General features: G+C 42.4%; 1 protein-coding gene across 1 annotated transcript in view; it reads right to left on the reverse strand.

Moving 5' to 3' along the window:
- Window positions 1-20,378, reverse strand: part of LOC311137411 (semaphorin-4B-like) — an 89,959-nt gene that overhangs the window by 19,671 nt on the left and 49,910 nt on the right. The window contains exon 2 of the mRNA XM_084171888.1: window positions 14,374-14,790. Within this exon, the coding sequence (XP_084028014.1) occupies window positions 14,374-14,494 (121 nt within the window). The 5' untranslated portion in view covers window positions 14,495-14,790. The remainder of the gene's footprint in view (window positions 1-14,373; window positions 14,791-20,378) is intronic.

Below are 20,378 nucleotides of genomic sequence, written 5' to 3' on the forward strand. Positions count from 1 at the left end.
TTTAAACTCAGTTTTTCACAATTCCTGACATTTAATCCTAGTCAAAATTCCCTTTCTTACGTCAGTTAGTATCACCACTTTATTTTAAGAATGTGAAATGTCAGAATAATAGTAGAGAGAATGATTTATTTCAGCTTTTATTTCTTTCATCACATTCCCAGTGGGTCAGAAGTTTACATACACTCAATTAGTATTTTGTAGCATTGCCTTTAAATTGTTTAACTTGGGTCAAATGTTTCGGGTAGCCTTCCACAAGCTTCCCACAATAAGTTGGGTGAATTTTGGCCCATTCCTCCTGACAGTGCTGGTGTAACTGAGTCAGGTTTGTAGGCCTCCTTGCTCGCACACGCTTTTTCAGTTCTGCCCACACATTTTCTATAGGATTGAGGTCAGGGCTTTGTGATGGCCACTCCAATACCTTGACTTTGTTGTCCTTAAGCCATTTTGCCACAACTTTGGAAGTATGCTTGGGGTCATTGTCCATTTGGAAGACCCATTTGCGACCAAGCTTTAACTTCCTGACTGATGTCTTGAGATGTTGCTTCAATATATCCACATCATTTTCCTTCCTCATGATGCAATCTATTTTGTGAAGTGCACCAGTCCCTCCTGCAGCAAAGCACCCCCACAGCATGATCCTGCCACCCCCGTGCTTCACGGTTGGGATGTTGTTCTTCAGCTTGCAAGAAACCCCTTTTTCCTCCAAACATAACGATGGTCCACAATGTAAACCAGCCGTGGCCTCAGGCTCTCAGGCTCAGGACCTCCTCATGACCCCTGCTGCACTACAGGGAGATGCTGAGCATCAGCACCATGGTGTGAGAGGCCAGGGGGCTGAACAGGCTGGCGGCAAAACTAGGCTACATGCTGAGTGGAGCACCAGACTAGACTAGACAGTGTGTTGAGCTGTCCCTCCCCACAACACAGGCTAGGAGATGAGGGTGGAGGAGTAGGAGGAGGAGGAGGAGAAGCGATAAGGGTGTTTTCACAACAAGGCCTGTCCAGGGTGATTTATGAGCAGCTAGCTCCCTGGTGGACTGGAGAAAGTGGCTGGCTCTCATAAACACTAGCAACATCAACATCAATGTTCTCCTCTTTATAATGAACCTCAGCCACCCGAGCCACGGTCTGTTCACCCCGCTACCATCTAGAAGGCGGAGATAGTACAGGTGCATCAAAGCTGGGACAAAGAGACTGAAAAACAGCTTCAATCACCAGCCATCAGACTGTTAAATTGTCACCACTAGCCGCCCTCCACCCAGTACCCTGCCCTGAACCTTAGTTACTGTTACCACACGGTACTCTAGCCTGCACCTTAGAGACCGCTGCCCTATGTACATAGTCATTGAACACTGGTCACTTGAATAATGTTTACATACTGTTTTGCCTTCAGAAAGTATGGATACCCCTTGACTTATTCCACATTTTGTTGTATTACAGCCTGAATTAAAAATTGATTAAATATATGTTTCCCGTTACCTATCTACACACAATACCCCATAATGGCAAAGTGAAAACATGTTTTTAGAAACTTTGTATGTATTGAAAATTAAATACAGAAATACCTAATTGACATAAGTGTTCACACCTTGTAGAAGCACTGGCGATTACAACTGTGAGTCTTTTTGGGTAAGTCTCTAAGAGCTTTGCACACATGGATTGTACAATATTTGAACATTATTCTTTAAAAAGTTATTCAAGCTCTGTCAAGTTGATTGTTGATCATTGCTAGACAGCCATTTTCAAGTCTTGCCATAGATTTTCAAGACGATTTAAGTCAAAACTGTAACTGGGCCACTCAGGAACATTCAATGTTGGTAAGCCACACCAGTGTAGATTTGGCCTTGTGTTTTAAGTTATTGTCCTGCTGAAAGCTGAATTCATCTCCCAGTGTCTGTTGGAAAGCAGACTGTACCAGTTTTTCTTCTAGGATTTTGCCTACGCTTATAGCTGTATTCTGTTTCTTTTAATAAAATAAAAAAATCCCTAGCATACCCATAGCATGATGCAGCCACCACCATGCTTGAAAATATTATGAGTGGTACTCAGTCATGTGTTGTGTTGAATTTGCCCCAAACATAGCGCTTCGTATTCAGGACAAAAAGTTCATTTCTTTGCCACATTTTTTGCAGTATTACTTACGTGCCTTGTTGCAAACAAGTTGCATGTTTTGGAATATTTGTATTCTGTACAGGCTTCCTTCTTTTCACTATGTCATTTAGGTTAGTATTGAGGCGTAACTACAATGTTGTTGATCCATCCTCAGTTTTCTATTATCACAGCCATTCAACTCTGTAATTGTTTTAAAGTCACCATTGTTCTCATGGTGAAATCCCTGAGCAGTTTCCTTCCTCTCCGGCAACTGAGTTAGGAAGGACGCCTGTATCTTTGCAGTGACTGGGTGTATTGATACACCATCCAAAGCCTATTTAATAACTTCACCATGCTCAAAGGGATATTCAGTGTCTGCTTTGTTTATTTTTGCACATCTACCAATAGCTGCCCTTCTATGTAAGGCATTGAAAAACCTCCCTGGTCTTTGTGGTTGTATCTGTGCTTAAAATTCACTACTCGGTTGAGGGACCTTACAGATTATTTTATGTGTGGGGTACAGAGATGAGGTAGTTATTCAACAATCATGTTCATTAAGCAATAAGGCCCAAGAGGCAATGCTGTATCATGAATACAGTCACAGGTAAATGGCGTTTCTCGGTCCGCCATAACAAAGGGATTGAATACTTATTGACTCAAGACATTTCAGCATACGTCATTTAAACAGGATTAATAAAAAAAAAAATATATATATATATATACTAACAAAATTCCACTTTGACATTATGGGATATTGTGTGCAGATCAGTGACACAACATCTAAATGTAATCCATTTTAAATTCAGGCTGTAACACAACAAAATGTAGAAGATGTAAAGGGGCATGATACTTTCAGATGGGACTGTATATACTGTATTCTAGTCTTGGCTCATCCTATATAACTACTGCTGTACACACCTTTTCTATTCATACACTGTCCATACTGTCTATGCACACCATTTTATATACAGTACCAGTCAAATGTTTGGACACACCTACTCATTCCAGGATTTGTCTTTATTTTACTATTTTCTACATTGTAGAATAATAGTGAAGACATCAAAACTATGAAATAACAAATATGGAATCATGTAGTAACCAAAAAAGTGTTAAACAAATAAAAATATATTTTATGTTGAGATTCTTCAAAGTAGCCACCCTTTGCCTTGATGACAGCTTTGCACACTCTTGGCATTCTCTCAACCAGCTTCAAGAGGTAGTCACCTGGAATGCATTTCAATTAACAGGTGTGCCTTGTTAAAAGTTAATTTGTGTTAATTTGTGTTTTGACAAGGTAAGGTTGGTATACAGAAGATAGCCCTATTTGGTAAAAGACCAAGTCCATATTATGGCAAGAATAGCTCAAATAAGCATAGAGAAATGACAGTCCATCATTACTTTAAGACATGAAGGTCAGTCAATCTGGAAAATGTCAAGAACTTTGAACGTTTCTTGAAGTGCATCCGCAAAAACCATCAAGCGCTATGATGAAACTGGCTCATGAGGACCGCCACAGAAAAGGAAGACCCAGAGTTACCTCTGCTGCAGAGGATAAATTCATTAGAGTTACCAGCCTCAGAAATCGACAATTAATTGCACCTCAGATTGCAGCCCAAATAAATGCTTCACAGACTTCAAGTAACAGACAGATCTCAACATCAACTGTTCAGAGGTGACTGCGCGAATCAGGCCTTCATGGTCGAATTGCTGCAAAGAAACCACTACTAAAGGAAACCACTAAGAAGAAGAGACTTGATTGGGCCAAGAAACACGAGCAATGGACATTAGACCGGTGGAAATCTGTCCTTTGGTCTGATGAGTCCAAATTGGAGATTTTTGGTTCCAACCGACGTGTCTTTGTGAGACGCAGAGTAGGTGAACAGATGATCTCCGCATGTGTGGTTCCCACCGTGAAGCATGGAGGAGGAGGTGTGATTGTGTGGAGGTGCTTTACTGGTGACACTGTCAGTGATTTATTTAGAATTCAAGGCACACTTAACCAGCATGGCTACCACCGCATTCTGCAGCGATACGCCATCCCATGTGGTTTGCGCTTAGTGGGACTATCAATTGTTTTTCAGCAGGATAATGACCCAAAACACACCTCCAGGCTGTGTAAGGGCTATTTGACCAAGAAGGAGAGTGATGGAGTGCTCCATCAGATGACCTGGCCTCCACAATCACCCGACCTCAACCCAATTGAGATGGTTTGGGATAAGTTGGACCGCAGAGTGAAGGAAAAGCAGCCAACAAGTGCTCAGTATATGTGGGATCTCCTTCAAGACTGTTGGAAAAGCATTCTAGGTGACTACCTCATGAAGCTGGTTGAGAGAATGCCAAGAGTGTGCAAAGCTGTCATCAAGGCAAAGGGTGGCTAATTTGAAGAATCTCAAATATAAAATATATTTTCATTTGTTTAACACTTTTTTGGATACTACATGATTCCATATGTGTTATTTCATAGTTTTGATGTCTTCACTATTGTTCTACAATGTATAAAATAGTAAAAATAAAGAAAAACCCTTGAATGAGTAGGGCGTCCAAACTTTTGACTGGTACTGTATATATTTATATTCCGGACTCTGACTCATTCTGATATTTCTTAATTTCTTTCTTTTTATTTTTGGGATTTGTGTGTATTGTTTTGTATTGTTAGGTATTACTGCACTGTTTGAGCTAGAAACATTTCGTTGCACCTGCGTTTACATCTGCAAAATATGTGTACGCGACCAATCAAATTTGATTTGAATTGAAGAAACAGATACCAATGCGCTGCAACTTCTAGCAGACTTTAGCATGAACAGGTAAAACAGCATGTTATCACACATATTCATAAAATATTCTAAACATCAATCATATCTCTTTTCATGGATGACATACACCGAGTATACCCCCCCTCAGACAGAAGCTCAGCTGGCTCTCCATACTGCAGGCCTTTCATGGGCAGTATGCATGTGTCTGCCAAGGGGCTGTGGTCTAGTGGAGCATGTCTAAGCACCTACGGCCAGACCCCTCCCATAACAACACAGTCCACAGGAATGGAGGCCATTTCATGCATACTTAAAGAAGAGTACGGTATAGTAGCTACATTGTGCAGCTATACTGTACATACAGTACATTCTTGGTAGATTCCTTATGTCATTTGACAAGATTGTCATTTTCAATCACTTCAACGTGAGTGGCTCAACAGGCCTAATCACTGTCCTACAGGACAAGAACAAAGCACATTCTGATATACATTATGTGCTTTAAAATTAATGATCTTCTTAATTATTAGTGCTGTGGGCATGTCCCCTATATGCTGACCTATACCATGACTGCCTGCACTGTGTTTAACAAACAGAGGGCTGAATAGATCAACAGGCACATAGAGCCAACATAAACCGCTTATAGGTGTCCCTTTAAATAGCATTCTAGCACGCTAAGCTCTCCGGCATGGTCTGCATTAAAGCCAGGAACAAAAGCGGAGAGCAAAACAGATGTAGGCTCTCCTCCCTGAACCCATGATCCGTCCTGATAGGCGCATAATGAGAACCAGACCTATGTTCACACCATAACACACAAATCCCCATTCAGTATTCATGGTGGATTAGCCTCTTCATTGAGGCAGAGGGCGGGACGGAGGGGTGGCGGGGGAGGGTAGAGGAGAGAAAGGCTGTCCAGGAAAATGTTGCTGCTGCTGGGCCTGAGGAGGGACTGGGGAGGGCCTGGCTGATCTGAGCGCACCACAATCACAAGGCATGCGGTCATGAAGTCATGAATGCTCACATGAAGTCATGAAGGCTCACATACAAACAGACAGGACTGAGGGGCAGATAGAGAGGAGAAGAGAGGAGTCAGCCTGGTTTTGTAAGGCCTAGGTCCTCAAGGCTCACGGCACAAAGTGTTGCTTTGATACAGTAAACACAGAGTGACACAGCCCTTTTGCAGGGGGCCTGGAAAATGTCATCGCACCGGCACTGATGTTAGCAGGCAAAGGCAGCTCCCATCGTCAGGCCACTGTCAATCAGCATCCCTATCAACATGGACACTTTGCTTTCTTTTCATGAGGGTCTTTGCTTAACCAATGGAATATATATCCCTACTGGACACAAACATTTGCCTATTCCAAGGAAACAGATCTGTGTGGGTCGTTTAAATGTCAGTGGGACCACATCCTTTCGCTGTCAGGTTCAGTGCTGCAGCTGGTAAATGGCTATATGACTGTAACTGTATCATGAGTGAACAGCCAGTTCCTTTTACTACTGAACCTCTCAAAGTTTTAAGAGCTGGAAGTCACTCCCACTGTTAGTAAAGTAGGCTGTTTCCTTATGTTGACCCCATTAGCATGGCTCATCAGTAGAACAGTGGCAAGAGATGTATAGTAATGTGATACTAATTAGCTTACAGCTTTACATAATCAATGAATGGGTTTATGGATAATTCCTAATGGATGCTTCTGTAACAATGGTTTTCTAAACCAAAAAAACACAACCTACAGACTACAGAGTGAGAAGATAGAAACTTGGCCTATATCCAGAATCTTCAGATAATGTAGGCATCTTGACATGACTGACTAGGAAAGTGACATTTCGGTCTTACGTGTTTTATAGTGTTCATTCAAGATTAGTGATTCACCCTAAAAGCAAATATTTTTTTCCAGCCCAAAGAGACGTGTGAAGTGTGAAGTGGCTGAAAGGGCCTTTTACGGTTGTGATTGATGGTGTGTGCTGTTATGAAATGCTCCATCAGGGCTGTGCTGGGGGCTTTGTGAAGGCTGGCAGGTGAGAGAGATTACCTGAAACTATAGAGGTCCATCAAGAGAAAGCCAGGATGCAGGCTGGGACAGGCAGGACAGGCAGGCAGGGCTCCAAGCTGAGGTCTCTGTGACCCATTTCAATCTTCTCCTGGCCTCAGAGGAATATACAGTGGCTTACACTATTGTAGGTGAAGATATTATGAAAACGCAATCTGAGCACTCTGTTTCTATGCCAGTATGTGCGTAAAGACTATAGCTGATCCTAAAATGTGAGTCATTGGGATCAACAGTAAACTAATCCTATTCCTGCATTTGCAGTCTTGCATCACTACTATCCCACACAAATAGCGCTAAAGATTTTGTTCTCCTATGAAAACAAAAATGTTACAGATTGATGAAAAGTATAGCTAGGATTTCTAGTGCTGCCTTCTATAGAGCTGGACCCGCTGCCCCCCAAATGGCCTGTAAGACCTGAGACCATGTGAACCGTGACGAATTGGGTGGTAAATCACATTCTCAATGGTTCACACCAAAGGGAATGGGGGCCATCCATAGCTTTAGCATTATGTGCATACGCTCATCAACCCTGGCAGAGCATTAGTATGTTGACAAATGGGCTGTATTGCAATTACATATCATTTGATTCCTTCTTCCAAAACCACAAATCTGGAGCCATATTGAAATCAGATGGGCGAGCATAATCCCTACGCTTATTAGTTTAACAAGCACTGCACTTAATAAAGACATGTTTTGAAGACATTTTTTAATATGGTGATATTGGCAACTACTTAAGTTAACTGGGCAAACAAACCATTAGCACAGACTGAAGAGGACGGCTACAGAAGAGCAATACCTCACTGTTGATGGAAACTCTGTGTGTGTGTCATTGTCCTGAGTAAGACTAAGTACAATGACCTGGTTCATGTTGTAAATACCTCTGACCTGCTATGACTTGACAGACCCACCCTGATGGAACTGCCATTCATGCCCTGGGATTTAGCTGGCTTTACTGCCATTAAGGTCTAGACACACTGAGGAACACACTGAGTAACACACAGAGTCAAATGCATGGATCGGAAACTTTTTGTACTGCTGAGCCATCATGAATGTTCCTTTAGATTTTGCGAGGAACTGCCAGTGAAATGTATTGAAATGTTGCACAATGTCAATGGAAGTTAATCAATGGAAACACAAGCAAAATGTAAAATCCCTGACAAGAGCTTAATTCTCACAATAGGTTACATAATACAGTATCTTGTACTGAGTAACAATATATCACTAAGACCTTGCAGAACACGCTTTCTCTCCCTTTCAGCAGGATACCATTCAAAGTGTGTGAGGCACTGTCCTGAAATACCAGCGTCTTTCCGTGAGCATAGCAGTTATGTAAATGTTGTGCTCCACCACGATGTGTCCCACTGAGAACACACTGAGCTCCTCAATAGAGCCGGTTAGAGAGGAACAGCCTTGCTCCCATTTGTCTGTTCATCAACACCTTGCCAAGCGTTTCTGTCCATTTTAGATATTCCTCAAAGCCCTGCCTGAGCCCCAGAGCTCCAGAGCTCTCCTCTCCTCTCAGCACCCTGGGCCATCCCAGCCGCCTCCACCACAACCCCAACCCCACACTGCTCTTATTTATAGAGGAACAACAGCTCTGGAAGGGAAGCAGGCTGAGACTCCCATGCACATTTTTCAGTAAATGGATGATCTACACACCCAGGTCAGTGGGGAGAGCACACAGAGTGGGTAAACACTGTAGCCTCTCTCTTGCTCGCTCTGTTTCTCCAACACTCAAGGAATTCTTGTGTTTCTCACACTATGACCTACAACTGGTCCTGGAGAAACAGAGGAATACAGGAGGGAGGAGAGTTACTGTGCATTCGAAAAGTATTCAGACCCCTTGACTTTTTCGACATTTTGTTACGTTACACACTTTTTCTAAAATTGATTAAAACATTTTTTCCCTCATCAATTTCTAATAATAATAATATGCCATTTCGCAGACACTTTTATCCAAAGCGACTTACAGTCATGTGTGCATACAGTTTTATGTATGGGTGGTCCCGGGGATCGAACCCACTACCCTGGTGTTACAAGCACCATGCTCTACCAGTTGAGCTACACACAATACCCCATAGTGACGAAACAAAAAAATGATTTTAGAATTTTTGGCAGATGTATTAAAAATAAAATACGGAAATATTACATTTAAGTAAGTATTCAGACCCTTTACTCAGAACTTTGATGAAGCACCTTTGGCAGCGATTACGGCCTTGAGTCTTCTTTTTTTATTTTATTTTTTATTTATTTTATTATTATACACACATACATACATACATGCATACATACATATATACATACACACACATACACATATACATACGTACATACATACATACATACATACATACATACATACATACATACATACATACATACATACATACATACATATACATACATACAGTCGTGGTCAAAAGTTTTGAGAATGACACAAATACAAATTTTCACAACGTCTGCTGCCTCAGTTTTGATGATGGCAATTTGCATATACTCCAGAATGTCATGAAGAGTGATCAGCTGCCATCTTGTCAGTGATTCTCTCGTTAACACAGGTGAGAGTGTTGACGAGGACAAGGCTGGAGATCACTCTGTCATGCTGATTGAGTTAGAATAACAGACTGGAAGCTTTAAAAGGAGAGTGGTGCTTGAAATCATTGTTCTTCCTCTGTTAACCATGGTTACCTGCAAGGAAACACGTGCCGTCATCAATGCTTTGCACAAAAAGGGCTTCACAGGCAAGGATATTGCTGCTAGTAAGATTGCACCTAAATCAACCATTTATCGGATCATCAAGAACTTCAAGGAGAGAGGTTCAATTGTTGTGAAGAAGGCATCAGGGCGCCCAAGAAAGTTCAGCAAGCGCCAGGACTGTCTCCTAAAGTTGATTCAGCTGCGGGATCGGGGCACCACCAGTGCAGAGCTTGCTCAGGAATGGCAGCAGGCAGGTGTGAGTGCATCTGCACGCACAGTGAGGCGAAGTCGTTTGGAGGATGGCCTGGTGTCAAGAAGGGCAGCAAAGAAGCCACTTCTCTCCAGGAAAAAACATCAGGCACAGACTGATATTCTGCAAAAGATACAGGGATTGGACTGCTGAGGACTGGGGTAAAGTCATTTTCTCTGATGAATCCCCTTTCCGATTGTTTGGGGCATCCGGAAAACACCTTGTCCGGAGAAGACAAGGTGAGCGCTACCATCAGTCCTGTGTCATGCCAACAGGAAAGCATCCTGAGACCATTCATGTGTGGGGTTGCTTCTCAGCCAAGGGAGTGGGCTCACTCACAATTTTGCCTAAGAACACAGCCATGAATAAAGAATGGTACCAACACATCCTCCGAGAGCAACTTCTCCCAACCATCCAAGAACAGTTTGGTGACGACCAATGCCTTTTCCAGCATGATGGAGCACCTTGCCATAAGGCAAAAGTGATAACTAAGTGGCTCGGGGAACAAAACATCGACATTTTGGGTCCATGGCCAGGAAACTCCCCAGACCTTAATCCAATTGAGAACTTGTGGTTGATCCTCGGGTGGACAAACAAAAGCCCACAAATTCTGACAAACTCCAAGCATTGATTATGCAAGAATGGGCTGCCATCAGTCAGGATGTGGCCCAGAAGTTAATTGACAGCATGCCAGGGCGGATTGCAGAGGTCTTGAAAAAGAAGGGTCAACACTGCAAATATTGACTCTTTGCATAAACTTAATGTAATTGTCAATAAAAGCCTTTGACACTTATGGAATGCTTGTAATTATACTTCAGTATAACATAGTAACATCTGACAAAAATATATCATAACACTGAAGCAGCGAACTTTGTGAAGACCAATACTCGTGTCATTCTCAAAACTTTTGACCACGACTGTACACTTACATACATACATACATACATACATACATACATACATACATACATACATACAGTGGGGGAAAAAAGTATTTAGTCAGCCACCAATTGTGCAAGTTCTCCCACTTAAAAAGATGAGAGAGGCCTGTAATTTTCATCATAGGTACACGTCAACTATGACAGACAAATTGAGATTTTTTTTTCCAGATAATCACATTGTAGGATTTTTAATGAATTTATTTGCAAATTATGGTGGAAAATAAGTATTTGGTCACCTACAAACAAGCAAGATTTCTGGCTCTCACAGACCTGTAACTTCTTCTTTAAGAGGCTCCTCTGTCCTCCACTCGTTACCTGTATTAATGGCACCTGTTTGAACTTGTTATCAGTATAAAAGACACCTGTCCACAACCTCAAACAGTCACACTCCAAACTCCACTATGGCCAAGACCAAAGAGCTGTCAAAGGACACCAGAAACAAAATTGTAGACCTGCACCAGGCTGGGAAGACTGAATCTGCAATAGGTAAGCAGCTTGGTTTGAAGAAATCAACTGTGGGAGCAATTATTAGGAAATGGAAGACATACAAGACCACTGATAATCTCCCTCGATCTGGGGCTCCACGCAAGATCTCACCCCGTGGGGTCAAAATGATCACAAGAACGGTGAGCAAAAATCCCAGAACCACATGGGGGGACCTAGTGAATGACCTGCAGAGAGCTGGGACCAAAGTAACAAAGCCTACCATCAGTAACACACTACGCCGCCAGGGACTCAAATCCTGCAGTGCCAGACGTGTCCCCCTGCTTAAGCCAGTACATGTCCAGGCCCATCTGAAGTTTGCTAGAGTGCATTTGGATGATCCAGAAGAGGATTGGGAGAATGTCATACGGTCAGATGAAACCAAAATAGAACTTTTTGGTAAAAACTCAACTTGTCGTGTTTGGAGGACAAATAATTCTGAGTTGCATCCAAAGAACACCATACCTACTGTGAAGCATGGGGCTGGAAACATCATGCTTTGGGGCTGTTTTTCTGCAAAGGGACCAGGACGACTGATCCGTGTAAAGGAAAGAATGAATGGGGCCATGTATCGTGAGATTTTGAGTGAAAACCTCCTTCCATCAGCAAGGGCATTGAAGATGAAACGTGGCTGGGTCTTTCAGCATGACAATGATCCCAAACACACCGCCCGGGCAACGAAGGAGTGGCTTCGTAAGAAGCATTTCAAGGTTCTGGAGTGACCTAGCCAGTCTCCAGATCTCAACCCCATAGAAAATCTTTGGAGGGAGTTGAAAGTCCGTGTTGCCCAGCGACAGCCCCAAAACATCACTGCTCTAGAGAATATCAGCATGGAGGAATGGGCCAAAATACCAGCAACAGTGTGTGAAAACCTTGTGAAGACTTACAGAAAACGTTTGACCTGTGTCATTGCCAACAAAGGGTATACACTGTAACAAAGTATTGAGAAACTTTTGTTATTGACCAAATACTTATTTTCCAACATAATTTGCAAATAAATTCATTAAAAATCCTACAATGTGATTGTCTGGAATTTCTTTTCTCATTTTGTCTGTCATAGTTGACGTGTACCTATGTTGAAAATTACAGGCCTCTCTCATCTTTTTAAGTGGGAGAACTTGCACAATTGGTGGCTGACTAAATACTTTTTTCCCCCACTGTACATAGATACATACACATACATATCCATTAAAAATATATATTTTCCCCTTTATTACTTTCCAACCCCACCACCCTTTCCATAATTGGAGTAAACTAGTGAACAACAATGCTTAGGCCTCTACTCCCAGCTTATACTTACTATATACATTTTATGGACACAGTCAATTTAAAAAAAATTATATTTTGTTTGTTTTTTCTCCTGAACTTCTTCTACTCTCAACCACTCCGATCATTTTCATGATGTCCATCTGGTTTGCTTCTATATGCCATATCTTTCTAACTGTGCTCTTTCACAAAAGCTCCCAACCTACAACCTATATACTTATTATGGACACAGTATGCTTACATTATTAGTTATCTTGTTATTAGTTGTTGTTAGTTGTTATTAGTCCCATCCTTCAACTCCATTCAAAACCACCCATCTATATCTTAACACCATCCATATAGGATTTCTATTTGCCATATATTTTTCAACTGTAATGTGATGTTTTACAAAAGTTCTGAACCTTTCTATTCTCATTGTTTCTACAGATTGTAAATTGAAAATACATTTTTTTGCTAAAAGTATTATTATATTATTGATTGATTGACTTTTCAGATCACCCAGAAATGCTATCTGCAAGGTTAGCTCCAGGTAAATATTGCCTTGAGTCTTCTTGCTTATGATGCTACAAGCTTGGCACACCTGTATTTGGAGGGTTTCTCCCATTCTTCTCTGCAGATCCTCTCAAGCTTTGTCAGGTTGGAAGGGGACAGGGAGCCTAGCACTGTCACTGCACAGCTATTTTCAGGTCTCTCCAGAGATGTTCGATCGGGTTCAGGTCCGGACTCTGGCTGGGCCACTCAAGGACATTCAGAGACTTGTCCCAAGCCACTCCTGCGTTGTCTTGGCTGTGTGCTTAGGGTCGTTGTCCTGTTGGAAGGTGAACCTTTGCACCAGTCTGAGGTCCTGAGCGCTCTGGAGCAGGTTTTCATCAAGGATCTCTCTGTACTTTGCTCCGTTCATCTTTCCCTCAATCCTGACTAATATCCCAGTCCCTGCCACTGAAAAACATCCCCACAGCATGATGCTGCCACCACCATGCTTCACTGTAGGGATGGTGCTAGGTTTCCTCCAGACGTGACGCTTGGGATTCAGGCCAAAGAGTTCAATCTTGGTTTCATTTCTCATGGTCTGAGTCCTTTAGGTCCCTTTTGGCAAATTCCAAGTGGGCTGTCATGTGTCTTTTACTGAGGAGTAGCTTCCGTCTGGCCACTCTACCATAAAGGCCTGATTGTTGGAGTGCTGCAGAGAAGGTTGCCCTTCTGGAAGATTCTCCCATCTCCACAGAGGAACTCTGGAGCTCTCTCAGAGTGACCATCGGGTTCTTGGTCACCTCCCTGACCAAGGCCCTTCTCCCCCGATTGCTCAGTTTGGCCGGGCGGCCAGCTCTAGGAAGAGTCTTGGTGGTACCTCAATACAATCCTGTCTTGGAGCTCTACGGACAATTCCTTCGACCTCATGGCTTGGTTTTTGCTCTGACATGCACTGTCAACTCTGGGACCTTATATAGACAGGTGTGTGCCTTTTCAAATCATGTCCAATCAATTGAATTTACCACAGGTGGACTCCAATCAAGTTTTAGAAACATCACAAGGATGATCAATGGAAACAGGATGCACCTGAGCTCAATTTCAAGTCTCATAGCGAAGGGTCTGAATACTTATGTAAATAAGGTATATTTAATACATTTGCAAACATTTCTAAAAACCTGTTATTGCTTTGTCATTATGGAGGTATTGTTTGTAGATTGATGAGTATTTTTATTTATTTAATAAATTTTAGAATAAGCCTGTAATGTAACAAAATGTGGAAAAAGTCAAGGGTTCTGAATCTTTCCGAATGCACTGTATGTTCCCATAAAGAACCACAGCTATTCTAACAGTCAGGAAGGAAGGCGATGGATGACACTTACTGTAAGTGAAGCTGAGCCGTGGAGTGACATCGTCCTCAGTGGCAGCTGCTTGGACGAAGGCGTAGGCCAGTAGGAGAGTGAAGGCCGGGAAACAGAGCTGGGCTATGCTTATTGTCCACATGGCTCCTCTCCTCACGACTGCCAGCCAACTCACACTGTTTGTCTTTCAGGATTTGGGGGAATTCATGAACAGCGCCCTTTTCTCCTGTGTTTATTTTATCTCCCTCTCTTCCTGTGGGTCTGGGCTCCCTAAATGGGAGACCTGTGCTCTGTTGTGAAAGTGAAGCTCCTCCGGGGCTGCAGAAGACTCTGGCCTCGGAATGATGACCTTTCACCTCACAACAAGCCTCCCAGGATGGACAGCCTCCTCCAATCAGCCTCCATACAGTCAAACCACCCCAGGGGCTCAGCTGAGATCTGCACACATGGACAAAAGAACATTCATTCACATTGGTGTACAGACAGTGCAACACAGTTCACAGGGTTCCTCTCCTTATCATGGAACATTGGTTTGGAAAAACACTCCATTCGCACACGTCTCAGTACTAACAAGGCTTCAGCCATAAGGCTACTGGCTACATAGGGGCTACTTTAGGCTGAGTGCACTTCCCTGTGTTTGTGTTTGTTGGACATAACTCGCTGGAAATATATTAATTTCATAGCTTGTGGCCATGTCTGTCTGTTTTCAGATGGGCAGAGTGCACTCTTTACCTGGACCAAAACAAACACATCATCTGTCCTCTTAACAGGCAAATATGATCATATCTGACAGACTGAGACAAACAGAGCTGAGACAAAGACCCCCCTCTCTATGGGAGTCAGACTGACGTTTTCACTACAGTTAATATCATAATACTGTATCATAGTATCACCCGGCTAGTATGGGTCTACTTAGAGTTCAAATCGAATCAAAACCAAATCAAATTTGATTGGTTGCGTACACATATTTGCAGATCTTATCGCAGGTGCAGTGAAATGCTTGTGTTTCTAGCTCCAACGGTGCAGTAATACCTATTAATACAAAACAATACACATACACAGTACCAGTCAAAAGTTTATACACACCTACTCATTCAAGGGTTTCTCTTTATTTTTTTCAATTTTCTACATTGTAGAATACTAGTGAAGACATCAAAACTATGAAATAGCACATATGGAATCATGTAGTAACCAAAAAAGTGTTAAACAAATCAAAATATATTTTATATTTGAGATTCTTCAAAGTAGCCACCCTTTGCCTTGATGACAGCTTTGCACACTCTTGGCACACTCAGAGAGTCCCAAGCGGGATGTCATGTGCCTTTTACTAAGGAGTGGCTTCCGTCTGGCCACTCTACCATAAAGGCCTGATTGGTGGAGTGCTGCAGAGATGGTTGTCCTTCTGGAAGGTTCACCCATCTCCGTAGAGGAACTCTAGAGCTCTGGCATAGTGACCATCGGGTTCTTGGTCACCTCCCTGACCTAGGCCCTTCTCCCCCGATTGCTCAGTTGTCCAGGCGGTTCCAATCTTCTTCCATTTAATAATGATGGATGCCACTGTTCTTGGGGACCAATGCTGCAGAAATGTTTTGGTACCCTTCCCCAGATCTGTCCCTCGACACAGTCATGTCTCGGAGCTCTACGGACAATTCCTTCTACCTCATGTCTTGGTTTTTGCTCTGACATGCATTGTCATCTGTGGGACCTTATATAGACAGGTGTGTGCCTTTCCAAATCATGTCCAATCAATTTAATCCATTTTAGAATAAGGCTGTAACGTAACAAAATGTGGAAAAAGTCAAGGGGTCTGAGTACTTTCCAAATGCACTGTACATATGAAGTGGGTAAAACAGTATGTCAACATTATTAAAGTTTCTGTTTCTACGGGTAAACAAATAGAATACACAAAGAGATGGTTTGGTAATGATTCACAAAATACTAAGCCATAAATTAGCTCCTCCCTAAGGCATGCATTTCTCTGTGTGCATGAGGTACTGCATGAGGTTAGGTTAATTTGAAGGCATCATCGCATGACGAAACACCCTCAAGCCCTGAGAACTGGTATCTCCACACATACACTACATGGCCAAAAGTATGTGTACACCCCTTCAAATTAGTGGATTCGGCTCATTCAGCCACACCTGATGCTGACAGGTGTATAAAATCAAGCACACCGCCATGCAATCTCCATAGACAAACATTAGCAAAAGAATGGCCTGTGCTGAAGAGTTCACAGACTTTCAACGTACAGTTGAAGTCGAAAGTTTACATACACCTTAGCCAAATACATTTAAACTCTGTTTTTCACAATTCCTGACATTTAATCGTAGTAAATATTTCCTGTCTTAAGGTCAGTTAGGATCACCACTTTATTTTAAGAATGTAACATTTCTGAATAATAGTAGAGAGAATGATTTATTTCAGCTTTTATTACTTTCATCACATTCCCAGTGGGTCAGAAGTTTACATACACTCAATTAGTATTTGGTAGCAGTGCCTTTAAATTGTTTAAATTGGGTCAAACGTTTCGGGTAGACTTCCACAAGCTTCCCACAATAAGTTGGGTGAATTTTGGCCCATTCCTCCTGACAGAGCTGGTGTAACTGAGTCAGGTTTGTAGGCCTCCTTGCTCACACACGCTTTTTCAGTTCTGCCCACAAATGTTTTATAGGATTGAGGTCAGGGCTTTGTGATGGCCACTCCAATACCTTGACTTTGTTGTCCTTAAGCCATTTTGCCACAACTTTGGAAGTATGCTTGGGGTCATTGTCCATTTGGAAGACCCATTTGCGACCAAGCTTTAACTTCCTGACTGATGTCTTGAGATGTTGATTCAATATATCCACATACTTTTCCTTCCTCATGATGCCATTTATTTTGTGAAGTGCACCAGTCCCTCCTGCAGCAAAGCACCCCCACAGCATGATGCTGCCACAGCCGTGCTTCATGGTTGGGATGGTGTTCTTTGGCTTGCAAGCAGCCCCCTTTTTCCTCCAAACATAACGATGGTCATTATGGCCAAACAGTTCTATTTTTGTTTCATCAGACCAGAGGACATTTCTCCAAAAAGTACGATCTTTGTCCCCATGTGCAGTTGCAAACCATTGTCTGGCTTTTTTATGGCGGTTTTGGAGCAGTGGCTTCTTCCTTGCTGAGTGGCCTTTCAGGTTATGTCGATATAGGACTCGTTTTACTGTGGATATAGAAACTTTTGTACCTGTTTCCTCCAGCATCTTCACAAGGTCCTTTGCTGTTGTTCTGGGATTGATTTGCACTTTTCACACCAAAGTACGTTCATCTCTAGGAGACAGAACGCATCTCCTTCCTGAGCGGTATGGCGGCTGCGTGGTCCGATGGTGTTTATACTTGCGTACTATTGTTTGTACAGATGAACGTGGTACCTTCAGGCGTTTGGAAATTGCTCCCAAGGATGAATCAGACTTGTGGAGGTCTACAGTTTTTATTCTGAGGTCTTGGCTGATTTCTTTTGATTTTCCCATGATGTCAAGCAAAGAGGCACTGAGTTTGAAGATAGGCCTTGAAATACATCCACAGGTACACCTCCAATTGACTCAAATTATGTCAATTAGCCTATCAGAAGCTTCTAAAGCCATGACATCATTTTCTGTAATTTTCCAAGCTGTTTAAAGGCACCGTCAACTTAGTGTATGTAAACTTCTGACCCACTGGAATTGTGATACAGTGAATTATAAGTGAAATATTCTGTCTGTAAACAATTGTTGGAAAAATTACTTGTGTCATGCACAAAGTAGATGTCCTAACCGACTTGCCAAAACTATAGTTTTAATGACTCCAACCTTAGTGTATGTAAACTTCCGACTTCAACTGTACCATCATAGGATGCAACCTTTCCAACAAGTCAGTTTGTCAAAGTCCTGCCCTGCTAGAGCTGCCCCAGTCAACTGTAAGTGCTGTTATTGTGAAATGGACATGTCTAGGAGCAACAACGGCTCAGCTGCGAAGTGGTAGGCCACACAAGCTCACAGAACGGGACCGCCGAGTGCTGAAGCACGCAGCGCGTTCAAATCGTCTGTCCTCGGTTGCAACACTCACTACCGAGTTCCAAACTGCCTCTGGAAGCAATGTCAGCACAATAACTGTTCGTCGGGAGCTTCATGAAATGGGTTTCTATGGCCGAGCAGCCGCACACAAGCTTAAGATCACCATGCGCAATGCCAAGCATCGGCTGGAGGGGTGTAAAGCTCGCCACCATTGAACTCTGGAGCAGTGGAAACACGTTCTCTGGAGTGATGAATCACACTTCACCATCTGGCAGTCCAACAGACTAATCTGGGTTTGGCGGATGCCAGGAAACCACTACCTGCCCAAATGCTAGTGCCAACTGTAAAGTTTGGTGGAGGAGGAATAATGGTCTGAGGCTATTTTTCATGGTTCGGGCTAGGCCCCTTAGTTCCACTGAAGGGAAATCTTAACGCTGCAGCATGCAATTACATTCTAGACGATTCTGTGCTTCCAACTTTGTGGCAACAGTTTGGGGAAGGCCCTTTCCTGTTTCAGCATGACATTGCCCCTGTGCACTAAGCGAGGTCCATATGGAAATGGTTTGTTGAGATCGATGTGGAAGAACTTGACTGGGCTGCACAGATTCCTGACCTCAACCCCATCGAACACCTTTGTGATGAATTGGAATGCCAACTGCGAGCCAGGCCTAATCGCCCAACATCAGTGCCCGACCTCACTAATGCTCTTGTAGCTGAATGGAAGCAAGTCCCCGCAGCAGTGTTCCAACATCTAGTGGAAAGCCTTCCCAGAAGAGTGGAGGCTGTTATAGCAGCAAATGCCCATGATTTTGGAATGAGATGTTCGACGAGCAGGTGCCCACATCCTTTTGATCATGTAGTGTATATTAGTGCTGTATGTTGTGTCTGAGTGGTGAATAAATGCAAGCAGTGTTTCTTGGAAACATTAGTTTCTGTGGTTTCTAGTCCAAGATAATGAAAAGGTGTGTCCCTATACTGTATCAGCTCATATTGTAGTGCCGGTCAGTCAGAGGCACTGCCCCACTATGCTGTAGCTCATATCACCACCAATGCTCTTCCAATTCATAATTGAAGTAAGCAACAATATAAAGACACAAAAACATGCTGTTATATTAGTTGGAGATAGGCCTCTGTTCAATTAACGTAAAATTTGCAGCATTTTAATTGCAAGGAGTCAAGCCACCCAGTAGCAGACCACTGGGCAGAAACTGATGGAATCAACATTGTTTCAACGTAATTTGTCAATGTATTGTGACGTGGAATCTAAGTGGAAAATACATTGGATTTGCAAAAGGTCATCAACGTAAATTATTGTTTTGAGGATGAAATGTCAACAGACAAACCTTGTATAAAATATAGAACAAAACATATAAGATCTTCTAAGTCTGTGTTTACCACAGACCTTATTTTCGGCGTTTATCCAAAAACCCTCCAAAAACTCAATTCATTTTCCCATAGGCTTTGTTCAACAAACCATGGCAGAGTTAGTGCCTACAAAAGATGCCATTACTATTGCTTTGTTGTTGAGAATGATTGTTGAGAGTCATTCCAAAAGATAGGTTTAACAGAGCAAATTATATGTGACCATACTTTATCACTCATATATCATCAATGATGCTATTAAGGCCTACATAGCATTTGCTAAATCATCAACAGCTATTGTTCCAATTCAACTCAGGAATCAACAAAAATAAACAATACATATAGGCCTAGGGTTTCAAGCTGGTTGATTTCAAATGTAATTATATTTAGTGATATTGAATTGTGTTTGGTTGTCAACGCAACCAAATAGTAACATTTGAAGGAGATATACGGTATCTTCTGCTTTTAAATGGTTGAAAGCTCAGTGATAGACAGTGATAAACAACAAAAAATCGGACATTGTTTTTCCATTGGAATTTGGTTGTGCTTTTAGGTGGTTGAAAGCATATTGATAACACATTGGATATTCAACTAACTTTGGCTGTCTTTTTGAGTGGGTGAATATAGGTTGTAATCTCATTG

This window comes from Coregonus lavaretus (genome assembly GCF_964263955.1).
Source record: "Coregonus lavaretus genome assembly, chromosome: 11".
NCBI classification, from domain to species: domain Eukaryota; kingdom Metazoa; phylum Chordata; class Actinopteri; order Salmoniformes; family Salmonidae; genus Coregonus; species Coregonus lavaretus.